At 44.0% G+C, this 11,762-nt stretch overlaps 1 protein-coding gene across 1 annotated transcript in view; it reads right to left on the bottom strand.

Moving 5' to 3' along the window:
* The window catches only part of cop1 (COP1 E3 ubiquitin ligase), a 52,627-nt gene extending 44,027 nt beyond the window's left edge, over positions 1–8,600 (bottom strand). The window contains 3 exon segments of the mRNA XM_061694370.1: positions 6,601–6,660; positions 7,886–7,966; positions 7,968–8,600. Of these exon segments, the coding sequence (XP_061550354.1) occupies positions 6,601–6,660; positions 7,886–7,966; positions 7,968–8,251 (425 nt within the window). The 5' untranslated portion in view covers positions 8,252–8,600.
* Between the last annotated feature and the right edge of the window lie 3,162 nt (positions 8,601–11,762).

Below are 11,762 nucleotides of genomic sequence, written 5' to 3' on the forward strand. Positions count from 1 at the left end.
ATGAAAAAAGGGCTCCAGTGAACCTGATGGGCAGAGATCTGCTTATCAAGACCAGGGCTACCATCCTTTGTAGCCCGGATGGACTGACGATACGGTTCCCCGATGGGACCATGATGAACTGTGGACAGAAGTTGTCCTCCGGATGGAACATGATACAACATGAACTTCCGGAAGCAACTGCTGACATATATTGCGCCCGACTAAAACCTGAAACAAAGGAGGGAGGCGGAGTTTACTCGGCCTTCCTGCGGTGGAAGCCCTGAATCGACTCTCTTGCCCCCTATCGTCCTCCAAGTGACCCACTCCATCTCACACGGTCTTATGATAAAAATGACGATTTTGTTTATAGGGAAGCTTTTGAGTCGATACAGGAAGGAAATTGGAGGCTCAATAGTACAGGAATTTACATAGGGAAACACGGTGTGGTGGCTGCGTCCACCTTGGCACCAGAGCAGAGTGAGTGGTTTATGATAAACTTGACATCTTTTCCACACATCACTTGCACTAGCATTAGGTCATAAAGCCAGAGAACTGGGACCCATGGTGAGAAAATGCCATTTGGCAAATGATTGGCAACAAGATCAAATACCCAATGTGTTGTACTCTCCTAGTCCTGAATGTTTTTGCATTCAAGGTACCATGGTGGACGGAGGGGTGTTGGAGCATGTGACGTTAGCGCGATTCCATGGCAGAGAACTCTCGGACCATGAGGACGCCGCACAGCTGTGGAGCTCGCTGCCGGACTCACTGTGGTCCGACGGGTCTGTGTACATCCGTGACTCCGGTAACATTCGAGGTAAACCCAACTGCTTTTGTTAACGTGCCGTAGTATCTTTGTAAGCAAGAGGCCATAGAAGATATCACTGAAACCCAAATTCTGAAATCCCAACGCTTTGGTCCATAAATGATGTTATGAAACCCTCCGCTCAAGCTGCGGAACTGCTGGCCATGTGCAGGGCACTAGAGTTATCTGAAGGTCAGTGTGTTACAATTTATTCTGATTCGGCGTATGTGGTAGGATGTTTGTTTGTTGATCTGGCTGCATGGAGGCGACAGGGTTTTGTTACGACCACTGGTGACCCAGTTTCCCACGCAGAGCTGATTCAACGACTGAGTGAGGCTATTGATAGGCCGGTGGAGGTGGCTGTGGTCAAGTGTCCAGGACAGGCGAAAGCGGGCACTCTGGTAGCCCGGGGGAATGGCGCTGCAGATGCGGCGGCAAAAGAAATAGCAGGCTATCGAAAGGATGATGAAGGAGGAGGCGCCAAAGGAAGACAAGCGTAAGTGGCAAGAGACAGGTGCTGAGTATGATGACAAGGAGAAGCTGTGGTTTGTATGATGACAAGGAGAACCTAGGAGACTGATGTTACCTACAGGAAAGTTATGTGTCAATGCTGAACAAGCTGCGCTTTTGGTGGCACCCTGATCTTCTGTGTAAGGTAAAAGATTTTTGTGTTTTTTTGTGATATATGTCAAGATTTCAGTGTTTGCCCTACAACGAAGAGGGAATTGACACACTGAGATGGGCCAAGGCCCGAATTTATGTGGTGGTAATGGACCGAACCGACAATGGTGGTCCCAGTCCAAAGCATAAGGTACTTATTAATAATTGTCGGCACTTTTTCCGGATGGCCCAAAGGCTATCCTTGTGCAAAAGAAAACGTGCCGTCTGTCGACAAAGCGCTGGTTAACCATTATATTTCGACGTATGAGTTTCCACTAGTCATCAGATCGGACAAGTGATTCTACTTGTCCCAAACATGTCCTGCGCAGGCCTCTATTGTAAAAAAAAAAACGTGGACTAAGGGTGAATGGTATAAATATTCGGTGCGATACGTTTTATAAATTGTGTACACAATATAAAGTAAACCTTAGAACTTTGATGAATGAAATTATATGACTATATATGTAAAAAGTTATAAAGTGCTTCAAAGGGTACCCATTATATTTATTAACTAAATAAATAAGGCATACATATTGTATGTATAAATAGGTATGCATATGATATTCTGGAAGATAAATTAAATAATAGATAAATTCAGGCGTGTACCCGGCGGATGGGATCAAGCCAGAGTAGCATCGTGACTTTCTTTTCCCGGGTCAGCAGAGCGGACCAGAGCGGCTCTGCGTGCCTGGGATAAAAGCCTGAAAACAGTACGGGAGGTTTTTGGTGTATGAAAACTCTTCGGAGTTTGAATAAATGACGTCCAAGTTGCTATCTGAGCTGGTGAATGGGATTTGATATATTGCTTAGAGAGTGGTGGCACGGTGTACGAGGGTCAGCCTCACAGTTCTGAGGACTGAGGTTCAATCAGCGGCCCCGCCTGTGTGGAGTTTGCATGTTCTCCCAGTGCCTGCGTGGCTTTTCTCCGGTTTCCTCCCACATCCCAATAACATTCATGGTAGATTAATTGGAGACTCTAAATTGCACGTAAGTGTGAATGTGAGTGCGAATGGTTGTTTGTTTGTAGGTGCCCTATTGGCTAGCAACCAGTTCAGGGTGTACCCCGCCTCCTGCCCGATGACAGCTGGGATAGGCTCCAGCACGCCCGCGACCCTAGTGAGGAGAAGCGGCTCAGAAAATGGATGAGTGCTTAAAAGAGCACTTGAAGTGAGGGTGCACCAAATGGTTTATGACAGGACACAGGCGTCCTCAGCTGGGGGATGGGGGCAGCTTTATGACAGGCGTGTGTGAGTTTTACGAGTCTATGGTATTGCAAAGGCCAAGGAGATTTACAATAGGATCGTTTAATTAATGATATGGATAGAAGCCTGGTCTGTAGTGGTTTAGGTGTTATGGTTCAACCAATAAGTGTGCTGTGTTCAGCTTTGTCTGTGTGGTGTATGTGAGAGGACATTCACTCCTGGGTCCAGGTTAATGTTATTGTCTGTGAAGTCTCGCTTGTCATGTCATGTTAATTGTTTATGTTTTGTGTTTGTGTCGTCTTAATTAAAAGCAGAAATGGAGCACTACTGAGCTGGCTGACAGGAGTAGTGAAGGATGTGATCACGTGAAAGAGACTATAGACCTTTAGTTACCAAGGACCGTGTGACTGACTAGAGAATACGGTCTACAGACTGTTGAATGACTGATTTGTTGATATAACATTATTTTACAGGACGGCCAGGAGGATGGAGCTTGATAGTGTTATTGTTGTATTGCAGGATGTTGGTGTGCTGACTTAACGCTGATTTTATGTGATTCTTGGTTTAATGACATTTACACTTTTGTGAGACAAATTAACAATTGGTTGGGGAATAATATCAATGTTGGGGTGACAATTGCCGACTTGTCCCTTCTCTGGAGTATGTATACAGGAATTATGTAGTCAATTGGCACGGGTATCGTTTGCAGAGTAGTGATTAATTTAATGTTTGCAGGTCTGGTCAGGGGCCTCTCCGACGGAAGGAGACGACCTGCTGATTTGTGTATGGGGTTGTGTGTGGATACTGTGTTTTGGTGTTAAATTAGTCATTTAACATAGGGGGAAATATGTACATCCTGTATGTCTGGTCAAAGGTTATAATAATGACTCTGGTGATCTCCCTGATTATAGTTACAGGAATCTATTTTGGAATGCCTTCAATACAAGGAGAACGAGTAACAAAGAGGGCCGTGAAGCCAACAGGGGCCCTAGAATTACACATTGGGGGAAAAGACGGTATACCAATTTGAATTGTGTAAGGTGGTAAATTGTGCACGCTGGGGCGACCCGGCGGGATACGATATTTACTTGTGCGCTTTGAGTACAGGACATGCAGGAGCTGGCCGGTATCCGGTGAACCTTAGGTTCAAAGCGAACCAGCAGGTGGATTTGTGTTACAGTTGCAAGCAGGTGATTACCCACTCGAAACCGGGATACTGGGAGCCGACGAAGAATAGAAATTGGCGGTGGAAGGACAGGATCAAATTGGAAAGGGGTAGTATGCACTCAGTTACCCCGGGGGACAGACATCCCGTACTGTTGACCTTGGGTATAGATGTCTCGGGGGCCGATCCCCTAGGACAGATTATTATTAATTGGCTACGTCCGACACAAAGTTCATCTTGTCCGATAATGAGAAAATTTGCGAAAGTACCAGTATAAAAAACAAAATGCAGATCCAGTGGTTTTTCGAACCTCCAAAGTTACGAGATATGACCTGAATAATGAAATAATCTAGGTAATTATTGGTTTAAGGAAATTACTATGGAAGGTAGGGACGCAGTCAAAATCTATCAAAAAGACTGTCTTGATTGTGCTACGATGTATAACCTCAATTGGATTGTAAACCCTGTGGTCCAGGAGAATTATACTGCTGCAACTAAGTTCAAATTGACCTGTGCCTACCAGCTGATGACTAATGACAACCTGGAGGGTGAGTGCCAGCACTGGGATCAGGTTTATCCTCTGACGAAGGTGAAAGGTGCTCCCCTCTATGATGTCAATATGGTCCCTTCCCTTCCCTGTATCACACAAAATAAGAGTAAGGTAACTTTGGGCCCAAATAACAAACTTTCCCGATCAATGGGCCACCTAGATCCACAGTTTTGTAATTTCACGCCTTTCATTGAATATTATGATGCGGCCCGATTAAGTAAGATGAGGTCTGATTTGTGGTGGATGTGTGGAGGGGGTTTGTTGTGGGACTTCCTACCCGGGGAATGGACAGGCACTTGTGCGTTGGTCTCTATGATAGCTCCCACAGTGATTAAGCCCCTCTCTGAGCAGGAACTCACTCAAATGGCGGATTTCACATGGGAGCGTGACTGGTGTGGGGCAGCTTGAACCGTTTCCGCCGTATGGTCAGTGGCTTTAATGTGGGCGGAAATGCTTGGGAAGAAGGTGAAGACCCCACCTACCTGGATGCCATTTGGAATTCCCAGAGGTGTCCCGGATGAGTATAAAGCTCGCTGCCAAATTTCCGCAGGACTTGAGAGTATTTTTATATGGGTGACTCCGAATAAAAATGTTGATTTCATAAATTACCACCATTACCAAATTCAAAGATTGGTGAATTTCACCTCCCAACTAGCGGAGGGCATCCATGAGCAACTATTAGCTACATCTCTCATGGCATTCCAAAATAGGTGGGTCCTGGATAGTATGTTAGCGGAATAAGGGGGTGCTTGCTCTCGAATTAAAGGACATTGCTGTACAATTATCCCCAATAACACGGCGCCGAACGGAAAGATCACCAGAGCCATGAAAGGTTTGCAAGCCATGTCTGGAGTGGAGGTCAACCCCTTCTACAGCCTGCTTAATAGGATGTTTGGTAAATGGAGAGGTCTCATACTGACGTTGGCAACAACAACCATAATTGTCATGGCTGTGCTTGCTATTTGTGGATGTTGTATTATCCCTTGTCTCAGGAACCTGGTTCTCAGAATTGTCCTCAAGACCTTTGTGGGTAAGGACCCCTACGGCCAATATCAGCTGCTGTGCCTGGATGAGAACAGGGTGGCCATGGAATCGCTCGCTCCATTGAACGATACCGGTATATCCTCTGAATTGTTTAGTTTTGATGTGCTTAGAATAGAATAATGAGTATTGTAGTGAAATAGTTAGTAGGTATAGGGGTTGTTGATCTTCTGATTATCAGAAGATCAACTTGGGGGATTGAAGGGAATATAGAATACTTTATATTCTAATATGTAATTCTAACTAGTTTGGAAGAGAATGTGTATTGGAGTATAGGAGTATACTGCAGGAAGGCCCCCAGCGGGGGGTATGTGGCCCCCATCAGGGGGTATTTGGAGACAGATGGCAAAGAAGAAAGGAACTGCGGGGAGCCACTATAAACATTGAATGCAGGAGACATCGGCAGGCGACGTCTGGACCCAGATCAAATAGTCATCATTTGGCCGAACAACGATGACGTCAGATTACGGACCAATCGGACGACAGCGATTCCACACCGGCCTGTTTGAAACATTGTATAAGTCTGGGGGAGAGTCAGATAGTTTTTGTTCTACTACTGTATCTGCTAAGAATAAGTTAGGGTAGTTACGAACCCAGAGCTCTGCAAAATGTATAGACTCCTCTGTCAGGAATAAATTGGTTGCTTTTTTATACATTGTTGTGAACGACGTTCTTTCACGAAAACGAACACGCTTGGAACCACGGAAGTTAGGAGATTTTAAAACACAGGTTCCTTCAACTTCTAGCCTTACTGCCTTTCCATCTGGTCTCCTGGACACACAATACATCAACCTTTCTCCTAATCATCATGTCAACCAATTCCCAAGATTTTCCTGTCATAGTCCCAACATTCAATGTCCCCACATTCAATTCTAGGGTCTGTGCTTTCCTCTCGTCTTTCTGGCCAATAACCCGCTTTCCACATCTCCTTCGTCTTCGAACCATTTCCACCGGCGCCCTGCAGGTTAACGCTGCCGGGGGCGGACGTTGTTAATGCACCCAAACAGGGGAGGGTTTTGGGAAAGTCAGATAAAGGAAACATTTGTTTTCTCTTGAGATTTCTTCATTTTAGCTAAATTCATAGAAAACGCTCAGTCATTCTGCCCTGAAGTGCCATATACAAACGAGTGCGGCCAATCAACATCAGTCACCTGGCACAACCCCCCCGCCATCTTAGAAATAGGTCAAATTCACTTACCAAAAACTGTGCCCACACTTGGTCATGTGTGCCTCTTCTATCATTTCGAAGCAAATGGGGCTAGAAGTAAGCACAAAAGTGTTATGTGCATGCTGAATCTATACAAATAGGTTGCCTTCACAGAACATTTCATGAGGCACAACTGTAAGATGTAATGCGCTGTATGAAAGCACCTGTGCAAAGATAATGCCTAACTATGAACAGATGTATTGGTATTACAGGAGCCAAAATATTTAAAAAGCCTGACCTTATGATGCAGTGCAGTAGTTTTACACACCTGCTGACTTCAACCAAAATGGTATACTATAACGCATACGTTTTTTTGTGCAGTATAACATAAAACAGATAAATTACATTGACAGAGTTTACATGCAGACCATATTATATTGCACCTGGTGTGCTGTACAGACATCACCTTTACAGTACATTCCGTTAGTCACACCTGCAGAATGTAATGAGATCCAATAGAGGAACGAAGCAGAAAACTTAAGAGACAGGCTAAAATGCTTTAGATAAAAAAAAGCTTAACGTCCAAAAACTGCAGTCAGTCAACACTAAAACTTGTGTGCACATCTCGACTGATGGACACATCATCCTCTGAAAATCCATTCATCCATCCATTTTCTACACCACGTATCCTCAATAGGGTCGTGGGTATGCTGGAGCCTATCGCAGCTAACTGCGGGCAGGAGGCGGGGTACACCCTGCACTGGTTGCCAGCCAATCGCAGCGCACATATAAGCAACCATTTGCATGTGAATGCCTACGGACAATTGGGAGTCTTCAACTAACCTACCGTGCATGTTTTGGGGATCTGGGAGGAAATTAGAGTACCCAGAGAAAATATCAAAATAAAAACTCCAGTATTACAGATGCATTTAGGTTTTTACTTGCTATATGTTAAGCTTTTTCTCTATAGTGAGCGCCGATAGGAAAAGGCTTAAAGGACAGCAATTGTAATACTCGGGTTATCGTTTTAATATTTTTTCATAAGTGGAAGTGAGCATGAGTAGAGATGTCCACATAAATTTGAGTGATGATTGATCAGTTTTCATACATTTAAGCTTTTTTACGTTAAGCGTTTTAGACTGTCTCAAAACTTATCTCGCCCGATCTTGAATGAACAGAAAGACATTAGTACAGTAGTTGTTCTGTAACCAAAATAGAACAAAAACATTACATTATGATACAGTGCAGATGATAGAAATTGGCAGGATTTTGATGCAGATTTCATTATATTGTGTCACGCACGCTAACTCAAAGAGTCCAATTGGCAGACACTAACCAGACAAAATCGTTGCTTTTATCTTCATACGAGTTCAACAGGCCATTGTAAAGAGGTGCTTGGTGGAGGGACCTCTTCCTGGCTGCCGGAGGATGCGGCCGGTCTACTCAGAGAGGCGAACCCACCTCGGGACGACGACACGGCCACCAAATTAGGCACCGACAAGCCGCTGTCACCTGCGACTGCCAGTGTCCGGGAGGGCACAACAGTTCCAGAGTTGTTGCCATTGCTCGTGACGCCGTTGCTTCCACCGCTGGGGTTGACCGCTGCGCCTCCTGTAGCACTGCTGCTACTAGTGCTGCTACTTGTGCTGGGCACAGAGCTCGCACCGCCAGCGATTTGCGGGGACCGCTTGTTTGACATCATGCAAATCCCCACGACCGACTCCCCAAAATTAGCCCGTGGTACTGTTCAAATCATCCGGACGCTACGGCGGGGCTACTTGGTTGGTTTATATGCTAACATCCCGGCAAGGCGAGTACGTCGTCGAGCGGATTCAAACTGACTTGCTGGCGTTTGCTTCGCTTGGCTCGTCACTAGAGACCGAGTCGAAAACTATTATAATAGCAAAGCAAATACCTGAGCATTGATACAGAAAAAACCCCCAAACAACAACAACCTTCTGCGCTGTGCGGGCGATTAGCCGGCTAGCCACTTTTAGCTACAGGAGGGCTATGTAAAGTTTCCTTGATTGCTTAGGTACGCAGTGTCCGCCTTGCTTTGTATACACACCACCCTCCAGTGGTTAGGAGTAGTAAGTTCTCCATAACCTTAGTGCTGTACTATTTACTTCGATCTTGCCGCTTGTTACAATATGCTACTCGGCTCTAATAATACTAATGGTATTTACATTAAAACACTCATCCTCCAATTATTAGTAGTTGTAATAATACATACTTTTCGTGATTTCTATCATATAATATTGGCAGGGGAGTTAAATTGAAACTGAAAATATTATATATATTACAAGATATAAATGACAACATAAAGCTATTATTGGTTTACAGTTACCTGTACTTCTCAGTGGAGCAGTGAGCTGTGAAGTGCATTTATTCGATTTTTTTTTATTTTTTTTGCATTCTCTATTTTTAGGTCACTGTCACAACTAACCTACTTTTTCTGATAAATGTCTAATTTTAGAGAATAGAGTATATCTATAGCAGTATTGTTTTTTTCAGGGTTGATAACCGAATGTAAGTAGTCAACGAGGCCGGTAACCGTTATTTGGAGCTGATATTAATTTGCAGTAAAATGGAAAATATTGGCATCAAACTTTTTCCGATGCCTAACTTCATTGAAAAGCCCTTAAGCCTATATTTACTCAACATCTTTTCCGATTTGAAATGTTATTTTATTTGATTTTTTTTCCCATTGTAGACAATAGACATATTTGTTTTAAAATTCTAACAAACAGTGCAGGGAGTGCCAGGCTCAGCAGCATTGTCTTAGACATTTTTATGAAAACTTGAACAAATAAATAACTCCCTAAAGTTTTTACAGTGAATAAAGTTTTCCAAATTTTCAATATAACTGAAATATTAATATTGCATCTATCTTTGTTTTGAGTTCAAGCAAAAACAAACGTTTTAGGGAGTTCCTAATGTCAGCAGCCTCTCTTATGAAGTTATCAATAAATAGTTTCCTCAAGTTTAGCCAGTTTTAAATTGATATCTTATCGGCCATTGGATTAAAAAAATAAATAAATAAATAAAGTGTCTGATGCCGATATGCGTCAAAATGCCAAATATCGGAACCAATAAGACAACCGGTAATCGATAATCCTGCCGATAATCGGTCTATCCATAGAATAGAGCAACTACACTCCTCAAAATGTCAGGTTAGGGAAATATTATATCAATAAATAACATATTTCCCGGAGTTTGGATGTATTGTACGTACCGTATATGTTAATATTGAATCCCCCTGAAACAGCAGAATATAGGGATCAAAACGTGTTGCACTATTTGTCTAGAACAACCTTTATTGAGCCAAGGCACATATTTTACATGAGAAAAATATCATCAGCACACCACCAAACAAAAACAGAAGAAAAAGTGGATACACAGGGGAAATGATGTGCCTTCTGCTATCAAGTGAAGAGCATTTCATTGACCCTAACCCTCAAGTCACTATATGTCGCTGGGATAGATAGATAAACAAAGATTCATTACTTGGAGCAAATAAATCCGTTTTTAGGCCAATTAAGTGAAACTGGATAATTTCCCACGGCACACTAATATGCCAAAGCACACCACACGGGTTGGGAATCACTGGTCTGGAAAACCAAATCAAAAAATGGAAAGCGAAAGTCCTTTGAATCCACCACGGGAACAACATTTCCTCTTGTATTTTACCGGTCCCCCTCCCCAAATTAGAATTTTTCCTGAATATAACCGGCAAGCCAGTCGGTCACATCCACAAAGTGCAGGCTGTCAATCGAACATCAGCCTGCGTGCAGCTTGGCAAATAAAACGCAAGCAGCATTATTGTATTCATACTCACAGTTTATCCACCCTGCTCCTTTTCCCTTTTTACCTCCGTGTAACCGGTGTCCGGGGTCCATGTCGGGATGCGCAACATAGATTTTCCCATGTTTTTGTTGGTGGAAGAAATCCACGTGTACCATTATAGGGCACGATTAGAATGTGAAATAAAGTTTGGAGCAAAGAGGAAAATTACTGGATACACCAAGGAGCGAATCCCCTGAGAGGGACTTCGAAGTTTCTGAGAGATCGCTCAACCGTCATGTTTACTGTGTGACTCAAAAGTATGGAAAGTCTGCGTGCTGACATGAATATTTTGTTTTCGCTCCCTCAGATTTTGGTCAATTGCAGACTTTCTGTATAACCATGTCACTGATTCAACAGAAAATAGAGAATACATTCAAATCAAAAACTATATATAATCAGGTTTGTAACACGGATACCATATGGGTTTTTCCTCATCATGAGCTTGGAAGAATTCCGTGGAGAAATTGATTCCCTTCTCTCTTCTTTCTACAACTTGCCCTCTTTGTTTCTCTCCTTTTCTTCCTCCTACCGCACCTCATTTGTCCCGCATGCAAGCCTAGATGGTCTCTTTTAGGGCCCCACCTCCTTTTAATAAGGAGCTAGGTCGCATGTGTGTTCAGGGGAAATACGCGAGGTTGAAATTGCCGCTGGTTTCAGCGCGAGAGTCAGCCGTACCCGTACGGCGGAAAGAAAATAAGTGGGCGCTTCCCGAAACATTCGTTCGCTGGCCTCCCAAAAAGGAGCGAGAAGAAGACAAGTTTGGGCCCTGGGGTCATTGGGGTCAGGATGGACGAGCTCAGTTGAAGGCTAATCTCTTGAGGTCCTCTTCCAGTGGGGGGGGGGGTGAGGCCCCGGTGAAGCATTCAGACCCTCTTACACATACTGTGCGGCCTTTTATCGCTCTCTTCCTCTTCTGTATCTTCCCCATCATCCTCTTTTCCCCCCTAATGTTTTTGTTTCTTTCTCTAAATCCTTCCCCTTCTTTTCTCCCCCCCCCCCTAACATCGTTGCAGCTGGATTTCAAAGAACGTCTACCGTAGAAAAAGAGTGACTGTTGAGCTGGCAGATCCCTCAGACAGGCAAACTGGGATTGTGGAATTCCTACCTCCCACTCTGTTTTTTGCCCCTTTGGGGGCCTCCGCCATAGCTTTCAGCCCCCCCCCCCCCTCCCCCACAGCCCCCGTCTCCCCCTCTTCCATTTCCATCCCTGGCTAAATTGAGCCTGACAAAAGTTGTCGGGTGTGAGGGTAAATAGGGGCAACATTTCGGGAGGTGTGTAAGAGCTACATCTGTTCTATAATGGTCAGGTTGTGCAGTGTAAACAACTGGAGACAGAAACTTAAGATTTCTATTTCATATTCGACTTG

Source organism: Phycodurus eques, chromosome 13 (genome assembly GCF_024500275.1).
Source record: "Phycodurus eques isolate BA_2022a chromosome 13, UOR_Pequ_1.1, whole genome shotgun sequence".
NCBI classification, from domain to species: domain Eukaryota; kingdom Metazoa; phylum Chordata; class Actinopteri; order Syngnathiformes; family Syngnathidae; genus Phycodurus; species Phycodurus eques.